This window comes from Halyomorpha halys, unplaced genomic scaffold (genome assembly GCF_000696795.3).
Source record: "Halyomorpha halys isolate HHAL.00 unplaced genomic scaffold, Hhal_1.1 Scaffold456.1, whole genome shotgun sequence".
Lineage (NCBI taxonomy): Eukaryota > Metazoa > Arthropoda > Insecta > Hemiptera > Pentatomidae > Halyomorpha > Halyomorpha halys.
The window spans coordinates 927,995-942,697 of NW_027106823.1; the positions used below are offsets into that span (position 1 = coordinate 927,995).

Consider the following 14,703-nt stretch of genomic DNA (forward strand, 5'->3'; position numbering starts at 1 on the left):
TATATATATTAAAAAATAAGTCCTAACCAACCAAGTCATTTATTACCTCGCTGCATACCCACACTATCTTATGCTACAATATATTTTTATAATTTTCTACTTATCAAATACTTTGGACCAGTCTAGCCTCTTACAGGAAATCCTCCTAAAAAAATGAAACTACCAATTCCCACTTCTTAATAAAACATCCAATCTTCTGATTTGTTACAAAAAGCTTATTATGATGCTCGTAGATACTTAGGTAAAACGTTAAAATTTCGTATCAAAGTCTTAACTTTGTTCGTACTCAATCGTTTATTAGGGATCCTTATTTCGTTACTCATCAAATGATTCTTTATATTTTAGTTCCTCTGATTTGGATAGTTAGCTTGGATACCTTTCACTCCATTATATTAGTCCATATCCACTCCATCTGATTGATTTCTTACCTTTCTTCACAATCTATTTCCAATGATTTTCTGAGGTCTATGCCAATGGCCTCTTAATCTCTATTTATTGATACGAAATCAATCAGCGAAATGATATACATCTTTAACATTATATGTTTTTTTTTTTGTTTTTTTTAAGATGAAGTAGTAGTTGAAATATTTTTTTTAAATAAAGTAGTAGTTGAAATAAATATTTTTTGTAAAAAAGTAGTTGTAGAAATAAACATTTTTTTAATGAAGTAGTAGTCGAAATAAATATTTTTTTTTTAATAAAGTGGTATTTTAAATAAATATTTATTTTTTAATGAAATAGTAATTGAAGTAAATATATTTTTAATGAAGTAGTAGTAGTTGAAATAAATATTTTTATTATATTTATAACTTAGAGGTACCCTTTTCATTTGAAAAAGAATTATATAAGTCTGTTTAAATAAGTTGAAGTTATGAACTTACATACAAACAAATTGAGAACCTCCTTCATTCTTAAATCGGTTAAAATCTCATACTTATTTTTTTGTTATTTGACGTTTATTAAGTTTATTGAAGTAATACAAACTGCCACCATCATGGGCAATGATTATTAAGGCTGTAAGTACTCTAAATAAAATATAAAAATAAATAAATAATTGGAATAAAATAAGTAAACTGAAATGTATAATAATAATAAAAATATATATATGTGCAAATAAACATATAGATGTAAATTAGAAAACGACTAAGGTAAAGAATTAAATATAAAATAAATATTTTTTGAGCACTTTCATACCTATTTATGATATTTACATTCTGCCCAGAGAACCCCAAAGCAAGTCCTGCCAACCTGATCCGACTGGCACTAGAGGAACAGCTAAAAAAAAAAATATTACTTTAGACAAGTGAGTGAAATGTCAGCATTTTGCATATTTTCCTTCATAATTATTTCGTTATTAATTAAATAATAATTTACTTGATGAGCATAAAGTTCCTCTGATGGTGCTGTAATAATTTTACTCATCAAGCAATGTCGACATTATAAATTAACCGTATAAATTTATTCCCAACCAGATACCAATTCTTCCATAATAAACTTCCCAACCACCCAAACCAACTCGTTTCTAACCTGGCTTCTCCTTCACTACCTAATAATCCTCCTAGACGTCTGAAAAGAAGATGGCCTCGAGATCTTCTCATTTAGAAATGTTTTTGGAGTTCTATCAATGGGTAGATTCTCCACATGTTTTCATCATGTCATAATATCACTTACAGCAAATTTACTTGATGTGTGTATATGTATACAGTTGTAAATATCAATAAATTAATTTAAAAAAAAAAAATTATTCCCAGTTTGCTTGTCGCATGTAGAATAGACTTGTTTATGACCCCCTATTGTATATGTTGTTTTTTTAGATGAAAATAAAAATTTAAATGATTTTTAATTATATTTTCTTTTTTTTTCTTTTTCTCAGGCCGCGGCGGAGGAGCGGTAGCGGGACAGAGACGGGCGGGGCGGAGAAGCGACCGGATGAGGGCTACGGGATGATGGTGGCCATGGTCGAGAACGGGCCCCACCGAGAGATGCCCGTCGACGTCCCCGACTCCTTCATCGCCAACTCCAAGACACCACCGAGGTACCCTCCACCTCGTCCTGCGGTAAGTAATCCTATCGTATGTAGTATGTATTTAGTCTCATTGTTCCTTAACAATGAGTTGTTAATAATGACAACTATGTCGTGTCCCATTGTAGAATAGAAAGTTTATTTTGAAAGGAATATGGTCCAGGTGCGGTCAAAAAGACTCAAATACTAAAATTATACTATTTTATTTTTAAGTTTGTTTTATTTTATTTTCAAATAATGTTATATTATGGTTTACAGAAAAACAATCAATATTCATTTTTAGAAGTTTATAGATTTTCATGCGTTGTCTGTCGAAGATTAAACTTTAAAAGCTTAAAAACTTTAAAACCTAACAATGTCCGCAAAAAAACCTGTGTGTTTTTTTTAAGACTACAACAACCATATGCCATACTCATTATGTTGATATTAAAACATGGATATTAGTTGTTGTTAGTAATATATTCTTATAATTTATCTATTATTATATAATAATGAAATGAAAAAATTATTTTATTCTGAGACATATGTCCCCTAAGAATAAATACATGGTTCATATAGTGAGATTTTTATCTGGCAAGCTTTTACAAATTTTTAGATAGTAGAATGAAATCACATTGGTATATTGGCTTTACTACTGTTTATAATGTTAATCAATACATGCCTATTTATTTGATTACAAAGATGTGGAGGTTTGGTTATTCAATAAATGAAGGAATAGGTGTTGTTTAAAGGAAAGAATGGATGAGGACTGGCGAATGGAGATGGGAAGAGAGGTTGCACGTTATCACGAAGGATTTGCTAAAGGAGGTTCTATAGGAGGGCATATATAAATCATTCGAATGGGATCTGGTGTTTAATGAGTGGATGGATGAACGAAGAGTGAGGAGATCTAGGGTATAGGTAGATTTTAAGAACTTGGAATAGAAAAACACCAAGGAGGTATTGCCTTCGGGAGGTTTGGATAGAGCCACTTAAACTCGGCACACCAGCGGGAGACTTGAGAGCGCCTAGGGAACCCAAAGATAAATCTTACAAAGCAATTCATGAGTCTCTTCAGTCTCGACTCTAGTCCTGCAGATAGCCCTCCATACACCAAGGATCCGTAGTCGAAGTAGGGGAAGACGAGAGAGATACTAGGAGCTGACGGGTGTTCTGAGGAATGGAATTACGGAATTTTAGGAATTGTTTGAGTACAGTTATGGATTTGCGTGTGATTTGGGAAATGTGGTTATTCCAGGAGAGGTGTTGATAAAAGGTGACACCAAGGTTTTTGGTAATTGGTAAATTGTGATTTTATTTATATTGATGTTCACTTAAAAGCATGGCAATTTCCACTTCTAGTTTTCCTAAAAATTTTAATTATCAAAATAACTAGTTACACAAAAGTTTTTAGAAAAAAAATATGAAATGATAAACGAAATGGAGAAATATTTTAAAATGCTGAGGTGAAGAAAACCAATTTTTTTTTTTTTACTATTCTATATTTTGTATTTGTACAACGTTTCTGGACTTACCCCTTACTCATGTACTATTGTATCCTCATTATTTTATCAATTTCAATTGTGTAATTTTGTCATTTATATACATATAGTTTACAATTTTTTTACAACCACATTATTTATTATTAATGTGGTTGTAAAAAACTTTCATAAAATATGTATATAAATGACAACATTACACAATGGAAATTAATAAAATAATGAGGATACAATAGTATATGAGTGTAGAGTAAATCCCGAAACGTTACTACGTTAATACAAGTACAAAATACAGAATATTCAAATTGGAAGTTTTCTTCACCTCACCATTTTAAAAAATTAATAAAATCAACTTCCTAGTAAAGAAAATCCGAAAGTTCATTATTCATTAAGGTAATACTATCTTCTAATAAAAGATTATAATTATATTATATTAAGTATAGTGTAGTGTTTTATACATTACTTTAAATTCTTGGTCATTACAAAGGCTTTATGCATTCATTGCTGACATTGAGCTTAGTCCTTATTCGACTATTCATTTATGCTGTCTTATCTAACGAATACATCGTTTACTTCAATTAATTGTTTCTTTAATTATTTTTACCAACCACCTTGCCCCATTTAGCTTATAGCCCTCATGTCACTTCACCTGAATATTCTTCTCTAATCAAAACATCATTTTTTGTATAGTACTTCCATAAAAACGAGGATGTTTAATCAAGATGAGAAGTTTTTTGTCTTGAACACCATGTACTAACATCATCGAGAAATTATATTTTTAGCATAAAGATGAATTAAAGTAATTGACAATAAACCTTGTATTTTGAAGTATGGATTTCATATATAAATTTAAATAGTCATTTTATGCACATTCCATTGTAACGACCAAGACTTTATGAATGAGGTTTTTAAAAAAGAAAAAATTATATTAATATTTATTTATTAAATTATTATTACAGGCTGGGGCGGTAAACGGGAACGCGGGTAGCCCGGGGAAGCCGGTTCCACCCCCACGGGAACCTCCCAGACCACCCCCTGCCCCCAGGAACATCAACAACAACAGTACAGCTGAGCCCAGTAAGGAACCTACAAAGCAGCAATTGGACTCCATCAAGAAATACCAGGTCAGTCTTAGTAAATACAATAATATTCCATGGCAATGGATCATTCTTATTCTGATGGTAATATTTAAATTTAAAAAAAGAAATAAACATCTTGATTTAATGAAAAGATCGATTCTCAGTTATTTCCTCATAGCGTGTCCACACTCACGGCTCTTCTCTTCCAGAAACGAGATTCATACTTCTTGCGTCAATGGGAAATCCTAGGTGGGTAAAATTCTTGTCCGATGAAAGTCTTTTTTGTAATAATAGAAAATAACAATTAATTTGTTTTACTAATAGAAATTTATACACAGTATGGTCCATTTCCAATAGCTTGCCGGTATCTTTTTCAACCTCTTGCACAAATTTATGTTCATTGTATTAATATTTGTCATTATTATCTTGTTATATAGGTGCACATAATGCGAAATCTTAAATTACAGTTTAAGATCTAATTTTTTTTAGTAATTGAATACAGATTTCATTTACTAAAAAAGTAAATCTGTATTTTGATTAATAGTTACAATTTTGTCGAATTAAAAACTCTACTGGACTACTGATAATTCAATAGCCCATATTAGTTAACACTCTTTTGATATTTGGTCAACCAGGGCTTAGTTTATTAATAAATAATTTCGTACTAAATTAATATAAACTAAAAAAATCTTCAAAATCAAATAGACTCAGAATTTAAATTTTATTAAAGTGAGTTAAACTTATGAAGATTAAAAAAAAAATTATTGTGAACAGAGCCATCGACGTGACCCAACTGTTTAGACCTCTTCATGTTAGGGTAAGCGTAATGTGCAAGTGTAATGAAGCAATTAAAACTCTGTTGGGAACGTAAGGACTGAGTGATAATTTCTTATCACTTAAAAATATGTTTTGCTTCCTCACTACAGCAGGTAGGGAAACTTTATATTCCTACACAAATTAAAAATACATAAAAAAGTTGTAAAAATATATAATAGATGATATATGGTACATAGGGTTTTTAATGTTAGGTAAACACACTGTTTTATTTATCTAGGATGTCCCTTTTTAAAATTATACCAAGTATTTAACTTACATTAATTAATTTATACATATACATTTCTTTATTGTTCAAATATGCTTTAATTATAGAAAATAATGAATCTGAGAAGGAGGAGCTGAAAAATAGTTATTTGCTTAATATTCTGTATTAAAACAAAAATATATATGCTAAAATAGCTTATTTGTTGAAGTGTCAGTCAGTAATAGTTTATATTCGGCGCCTGCATTCCATTAACCCGCAACGCTCTGATGCTTTGCAGGCACAATCTCTATTTTAACGGCGTTGATTTGTGGTGTGTTGATGGTTTTACACTCACATGATAGTATTTTTTATTTAACAAAACAGTTGCCTAAATATTTAAACGACAAATCGACCCTAGATATTAACTATATTCTAAATGTACTTTATAATAATTGCTATAAAATTAGTCAAATAGCATAGGTTCATTGCCGGACCAAGTTTTTATTATAATATTTATAATTTTTATAAGAAATATATATAAATTTAACAAAAAGATAATATTACATTCTGTTTACTATTAAAGAATTGCTTCATTTCTTTCTTGATATTTTAAATTAATCTTAACCTTATAAAAAATGTCTTGTTATTTTATTATTTTTCCTTAGAGAGGAGTTCGCGAATAATACACATACCACCACGCAATTTTGTCTTTTACTTGGTGGTTTGTGAATGATTAACCATATTATAAATCATTATGATTTCAATACAATTTGTGTTGTCTCTAGTTTTGATAATATTAGAAATTTTCTTTATTTTCGAATGCTTTTGCCAAAATTTTTATATAAGGTGTTTAAAACAAATCTACCGATTAACATGTGATTTTAAATTATAGAAGATTTAAGCAACCATAACTGTTTATTTTTTAAAATAGTTTAATTAATAAAATTTAATGTTTTGAATGGTATTTAGATAAAATTTTAATGTATGTAAACAATAATATTTGTTTGTATCTTCATACATTCTTTGTTGTACTGTTGTTATAGAGTACACATATCTCTGTCTTCTTTCATAGTTTATTTGAATATTTATTATTTAAAAATAGTGTTTATAATCCAATGATATGATGGAACCTGTACTTATGGATGTTTCCTCCTGACATCATATCAGTTTTTAAGTCAATCAACCTTTTACCGATGGATTCTGGATGGATTTGCTTTGATAATATCAATCAGTTTTTGGTACCAAACGATTTTGTATCTTCAATAGTTTAACAGCACCTCTGTTATTGAACATATTTGTTTCATACGCATATCTTCAGTTGTGACGCATTCCTCAGGACATTTGCAAGACAAATCGTTACCCACAACTCTCCTGCTATAATGCTTGGTATTATGTAATGAATTATTTATCCATTGACCTTCGAGGTTGTGGTGACTGAAATCCTTAATGATGTAAGCACCGAGAGGGAATCTGTGCGTGGTCTAAGACAGTCCGCACTTCCTCAATTGCTCTCTCTACCTGGAGAGTTGGCTATAATTGTTAGTTGTGAGTCACTGCCATGAAATTATATATATATATATATATATATATTTGGTCCAAAGTCTTTGTCAAACACAGCTTGTGAATTTGTCAAGAACAATATAAATGGTTATTTGTCATGACAACAATTGTAATATTCATATATTACATGTATATTATAAATGTAATGTCCATGTGTTACATGTAATATAGGTAAGTAAAAGTAATAATTTTTACTTTCACTTACTTCTTTATGAAATTTATAGTGAAATAAAGTATTGCGATTATGAAGAATTTGGATCATGAACTTTGAATAGAAACACGCGTTTTAGTTTCACGAAACTGCAATTGTTTATTTAATGTAGATTGATGCCTGGACTGTTCTAGCAACATTTTTTCTAAAATCGACTTATATACGGTTATAAGTAAGTATCGAGTTTACACTTTTCTACTATTTTATTGAAAATGGCTTTACCAATTTTATTGCAAAATTAATTATAATGAAAGGCATTTTTCCTCATAAAAATAATCTAACAGGGTTAAATACCTTCTTTTTTTTTAAATTTATTTATTTAATGTAATTTACATCTGTACAAAATGATAAATACAATAAGTAAATACGTGGAATGTTTCATTTACACTTGAAAATCTTTGGAAGGAACCATCCATTGGTGGTACTTCAAGCATCAATTTAAATTAGAAGGTCCCGTCATCTTCTTTTCAGACGCCTCGGAGGATTATCAGGGATTGTTAATGATGCAAGTTTAAGACCTAATGGGTTAGGATGGTTAAGGAGTTTGGAATAAAAAGACGCATATCTGGTTTGGGTCAAATCTGCAACGAATGGGATGTTAAGGTCTTTGTGGATGTGTTTATTATAAATAGCATCAAGGATTTTACGCAGGATTTTGGATTGTAAGGATTGTATGCGGAAGGAATTTGATGGTTTGGTAGAGTCTCAGAGCTCAATTCCATACGTCCAAATTGGTCTGATTATCGTAGTGTATAATAGTTTTTTGTTGTGAATGGGATTTTTCAAACCTCTTTGTTTCTTATATGGTTACAGAATACATTTTTTTTTCATACCCTCCTGTAAAGAGTTTAGTGGGTATTTGGTACGCACATATAGATGGTATGCTATAGGTATAGCTGGGTGTTAATGATACCTTGGAATGCCTTTTGGCATTATAAGGTTAGGTGAAGGGTCCAATGAAGGTTGTAACTTGGTTGGCTTACGCTAGTGGATTATTCGAACGGGGATTATATACATAATAATATAATGCAATACATTATACATATACAATTTACATTATATGTGAATGGGAATTTTAGAGCGTTAGTTAAGTAGGTATTGTAGCAATCGAAATCTACGAGCAGTTTCTTGTCGTTTTAGTCTTAGTTTTAGTATGTGAATTCTAAGTAAGTCTCTTGTCCTGAGATGGAGTCCTGAGTATCGGATCTGTTCAACAGGCGTCAGTGGATTAAATACCGAATTAAAAAAAACTTTCTTCAATGTACCTTAGATTTTGTTTATTTTAAAATATCAACCATCTCTCATTGTTAGTAGTAACAAAAACAGTAAAACAATTTAATTACTAACTGAAGGACAATTCTTTCCTCTGGTTGAAAAAAAAAAAATGTTAAGTCGTTTAGAGTTATAAAGAATTAACAAGATGCATTAGTGAATTTATCTATACCTGTTTTTTGACTTTCCATGGTTGTTTTGTCAATAGTACGTTGACTACTTTCACTACCTTTAAAGGGTTAATTAGATTTAGGCTGGTGAGTGAAACTTGTGTGACGTACGCGCCATACTAGATTTTCTAAAATATTGAGAGTAAAGTAATGTATTTTTTCTGCTTTATGAGAGTAAATACAGGCTCTGTGATTGGTGAAAGTTTTGTTGAAACATTATAGAGTATTTAGACCGGTTCTAATACCGTAGTGGTGCGGTATACGAGGGTGAAGTCGTAGTGACAGACGCCAGATAGGAAGCCTCACGCTGGCTGACGCCACATTGGATGGAATTACCTGGCCCTTCTTATCTCCTTCTACTATCCTAGTGTTACTCTAGATCTTCTGTAGGGACGAGGGTATTAAGGTATTCTCCAGTTTCAGGATATGTCAATCGTCAAGTTCACGAAAACATTTGGAAACAGTTTAGCTTATTTCTAAAGATAAAATTATCACAGTCATCAAATAACGCCTTTTATTTTTCTGTTTTTTTTTTGGGGGGTAAAGCAATCCAAAGGCAGCCATTTCACTTTCAAATTTTTATCTACGGTTTTGATTTTAGATTATTATAAAATAATTAATTCAAACAACATTTAAATCACTGTTTTTAGAAGAAATTCTTCTACCTCTTGTCAATATAAAACTAAATCTCATAATAAAAAAAAAAAGTTTTGTTTAGAAAATAGAATAGTTTTGAAATTCTACTCATTCAATCAACTATCGATTTATTTATTTTTATAGGATTGTTACTCTGAACATATATTCAGAGTAACAATCCTATAAATATACCATCTTGTAGAGCAGGTTTTTCAAATAGAGCTCAAATTTATAATATGTGCCAAAAGGCATTTGTAAAATTTTATTGTGTTTGAGACTCGATTTACACTCTATTATTTGGAGGGTTTTGAGATTTAAGAAATTAAATTAGTTAAGTCTTAGTTTAGGTGAATCAAAATTCATTTGGTTGTGAAGTCGACTTACTAACCTCTTCCTGCCAAATCTTCAATGGAGGATACTCATGATAAATCAAATTCTAAAAAGATTTTGTATCCGTTATTTTCCCGATTTGACGGCTTCTGAAGGAACAAATAATCAGAAACCCGATAAAATTTTTAGCGATTTTGGAAATATTTGATTAAACGATGCGAAATATCGAAAAAAAAATCCACATTAGATTTCTATTGAAAATATTAGATGAAAATTAAGAGTTGAGTGCATAATAGAGGCACTGCAAAAGTTTGAAATTCTTGATTGAACAAAAAAACAAAACAAAAAAAACACGGAGGTCGATAACTCGATAACACTCTTCTTCTCAGTCAGCAATAACTTCCAAAACTTAATATTAACCTAATATATATATATATATTTAAATTATATTATACTTTTTAATGATATTGAGTTGCCAGCAGAGTTATAAAACTAAAACATAAGTAAATAAAAGCCATATCATTATTATTAATTATTCTTAGAAGCTGACAGTATTTTCGTTAAATCAGTTAAGGATTATAATTCATGGGTTATATATATTGCATTATTTTTATCCTTTTAAAATATTTATGTTCAATTAAAATTCTTTTTTAACTATTCATTCAGTAAAAATATCTGTACTACCGAAAATAAGATTATCTTTTTTTTCTGCGATGAGAGCCTATAAGTGCTCCCATTTTGTTTGTTGTAAATAAACAAGACAAAAATAGAAACGATTTGAATATGCTAATGAGCGGGTGCTGTAATTGAAATTGATGTTCCTATCGTTGGCTTTATTCTCTTCGTCGATTGACTTGTAATCCTCGCTAATCTCATCAAAGCCGCATTTTATTGCGTTTTCTTTTTTACTGCAATTCCACAATGTAAATTTAAAAAAAAAAAAAAAAATATGTGTTTCTTTTAATACAAAATGAAAGTATTTTGATCTAGAAATATTCAAGATTTGGTATGATTAAAAAAAAAAATATATATCTTAACAAACTTCTGCAAGAAATATATGCTTAACCGTAACTATTTTTTCGGGAATCATTAAAGGGTCAGGTATCTATTTTAACCCGTCGACTGCTCACTACGATAAGTCTTAATGGGGTCTTTAGAAAGAAAGCGAGCATGAGTTATCTCTATGTATGTATGTATTTTCTATCTCCATTTTGTGTAAACTAATGCATATTCAGATAGAACATAAACAATCTTTGACAGTGACTGTTAGTCGAGCCGGTTTAGCTTGGAAAGGCACTAATTTTTTTTATTTGACTTAATATATTTTCTATAACATTTATGTATCACTGTTGAAGCTTTTTCTTTGTAGGGAGGGCAGAATTAGTCATAGTGAATGATGTGGGATTTGTAAGCTCTTCAATGGACTGTTTGAGGAGATGTTTTTAACGGAGGATAAATTTAAATTAAATCTGTACTGTTACTAAACCCACGTTTGTGCAAGGAGGTGATTTGGTCAGAATCCCACTCGACTGCCAGATTTTTACCCAACTAAGGGTACCCACATTTTGAAGCGGGATAGACTCAGGAGGGCTCCTGAACCCTCAGGACTAACTAACGTCTATAGTGAAACAAAAAATAATTATTTGCCACAGCGGAGTGTAATCATTCCCGCTGTCAAAGGAGAATACAAAAACAAATTCAGTTCATTTAAAACATTTTATATTAGTGATTTTTCTAATACGATCACTAAAAAAAGCGAACAATTTTTTTAATTTCAGAGCTGATAATTCAAACAATCGAACAAGTCCAAAGAACAAAATCTTCCAAGAATTCTATTTTCTATAACAATCATATAACAGTAATCATAAATTCGTCATCTATCAGCAGAGGATTTTCAAGTACCATTTAACTTGGAATGAGATTAAGTTTTATTTTATTGATTAATTATTTATTTGAATATGTTTATTTTATATTTTAATGTCAAAGCTTTTTCCTTGTAGAGAGAGTTGCATTCTTCAGCATTTAGTTTCTTGAAACAGTATTTACGTGTTAGGGATATCTTACATTACTTAATATTTTCAATGATGAGGTGTAGATAGTTGACCGTAGATTACTGATTGGAGAAGATGGTCGGGGAGTGCGGTCAGCAAAAAACAACATAGATAAACAAAAAATATTTATTTATTATTTATGATTTTCAGGCCTTCATCAGGGTGTTGTAGGCAGAGATTTCTGCTAAAACCAAGGTTTTTTTTATATTTTTTGTTTATTGATGTTGGTTTTTACAACTGACCGCACCCCCCGACCATCTTCTCCAATCAATTAATATTTTAAAATTTTCTATTTCCTATTATTTTAAATTTTATACAAAAAATCTAAATTTATACACTTGAGGTATTTAATTTGTAATTTTTCTAATAATAAAAATGATTTTATATGATCTTGTTTCTGTTATCTGCAAAAATGTTTTTTACTTTTTTTTTTTTTTAATGATTTGTCAAACTGCGCTAAGAATTTTTCGTTCAGTGTGTAATATGTCTTCGAACACGATTCGAAATTATAAAGTTCGAAACTATAAGGAAACTCTTCGGAGCATGAGTAGTACGTTTTTACCAATCCGAATTTTGAATCGCAACATGTGCCCATTGGTTTTCTGTTATTTTTGAATCGCTTTTGGAAAATGAAAAAGTTGAAATTAGTGATTGCTCTTTGAACGTATTCCTAATTTATCAATCAGTTTTAAAAATATTATATTAAATAAATGTCTGAAAAGATTGACATATTTTTGTTTCTTAATATTTATTTATAAATATACTCAGACCATATTATGACTTCCGATAGTGGCTTTAAGTATGATGAAGGAGAAAGGATCTTGAAAATAAGAGATACATTTTTTTTTTAGAATGAGTGCTTTTAAAATAACATGTCCAAAAAAACCTGTCCTTTTTTGTTTTTCACTTTATTTTTAATTCAGACTGTTGGTAAAGAATCTTTTTTTTTATGTTGGGAATCAAAATTAATGACAAATATAATTTGGGTATTTTTTTATATTATTCAAACAAAAAAAAAAAAAAATATCCGAGATTGAATATATGAGGTATAGAATGTAACTATATTGATGTGTTCCGTTGTTTCCTCCATGTTAGTTCCGGACAGGAAACGGTAGCACTTCCGTTCTCCTGCCTTCTAAATCACTCTTACCTCTTCCGGTCATCTGTTGTTTATTCCGTCATGTAAGATTTTAAAATAAAAATCTCGGCTTTCGAAGTATATCATTTCAGTTTCTCTATTTGTAACATAAGCTCGTAAATAAATAATAACGAAATTATTAGTATCAATTCTGAAGCACTACTCACTTATATACAATGTTCTATTGTTCTGGGTTCTAACCTACAGTATAATTATTAATATTATAATTTGATCTCATACGTCGAGATAAGGAAACCCCAATGGATTTTTTTCAGTTGAGTTCGGGCCCTAAATTTTCATAAATACGAATCACTTTATGGTTTCAATTACTATGACCTATAACAACTTTCGATCTATATAGTATTATAATATTTACATAGTAATCTTGGAGTAGTGTTCAGATCAGAAGTTAGATAACCCAGAGCATTTAACAACTAAACGCTGGATATCTAATATTCCATGTCATTCAGCAATTTAATGCATATTTTGAACTATGCCTTATCATTTAACAATACCTATTCTGCACCATAATGTTCAGTTGAGTCACATTTCCATCTGGTGCAGCGGATGGGAAAAGAATGCTTCTCGTCATGTTTCGTGAAAGCTGTCACCAACCACCTGGATAGTCTTATACGTTGTTGAACTTAGTTGAACTCGAATAACGTTTTTCGTTGTTTTGTATTCATTGTAGATGGTAAGCATTCGGAGTTTACTAAGCTCGAATTACTTCGAAAATTTAAAAACTGAAATTTGACAAGTCCTAGATTTTGTGGCTGTTATTGTCTTTTGGTCGTAAAGTCGGCATTGTAACCTCTTTCTGATCTTTATCAGAGCACTTAATATTAAAAGTTCTAACGGAAAGAGATTTTTTCAACTGGGAATTTTCATAGAAAATTTAATTTTTAAAAAAATTTATACATGTGATTTTTCCCGATCTAATGCTATCTCAAGGGATGAATCAACAATAGCCGTGAAATATGTTTGATTAGGTTAATTGAATAAAGTCATTTGAGAACACCTTTTCCCGAAAGAATTACAATACAAGTATACGAAGATACGGAAATCCTTGTCATGGCGATTCTCTTCAAAAGATATATTATACATCACAGTTATGATAGCAACTTCTACGAAAAATCTAATTCTAAAATAAAATTTGATTTTCTTTGTTTTCCTATTTTTGCACTGTTTGCGTATAAATCTCCTGTATAAGGTTAAAAATTGTTTGCTATTTTAGGCGAATTGCTCCTTCAAAACGTGTCGGATTGGAAAAATATTTTTAGAATTGAATTTTCCATGCGAATTCTTCATTAAAACATTTCGTTCTATTGCAAATTCCAATGTAAAATGTACTGAAAAAGAACCCTAATCTTCATTTCATCAAAACAATCTTAATTCAGCATAACTAAGATCAACCAACTTTCATTTCGAGATTTTCTAAATTATCGAAATCAGGGGATGACAAACGAGTCTGTTTATTTTAACTAATTATTATTTTTTTCAAACAGCTTTCGATTAAGTGGAGTTAAGAAATGATGAATACGAATTAGGAATACTATTGTGTATTTTATTTTTTATTAGCTGTTAATTACAAAAACGCTTTCTTATTAAAAAAAAATTGGACAATCAAACTACTAATACCTAAGGAAAATGCCTTGGTATGGATACAATCAAATTTTGGAATTCAAATTCCCTTTTCCCAAGAATGTATAGTATTTGGAACAATTCAAGTGGATA

The 14,703-nt window shown here is 30.1% G+C and overlaps 1 protein-coding gene across 2 annotated transcripts in view; it reads left to right on the forward strand.

The window, feature by feature from the left end:
• Window positions 1–14,703, forward strand: part of LOC106692150 (protein PALS1) — a gene marked incomplete at its 3' end in the record, with an annotated part of 447,466 nt that overhangs the window by 308,939 nt on the left and 123,824 nt on the right. For both annotated transcript variants that reach the window (XM_067045121.1, XM_067045122.1), the window contains 2 exon segments: window positions 1,874–2,057; window positions 4,461–4,625. In XM_067045121.1, the coding sequence (XP_066901222.1) occupies window positions 1,874–2,057; window positions 4,461–4,625 (349 nt within the window).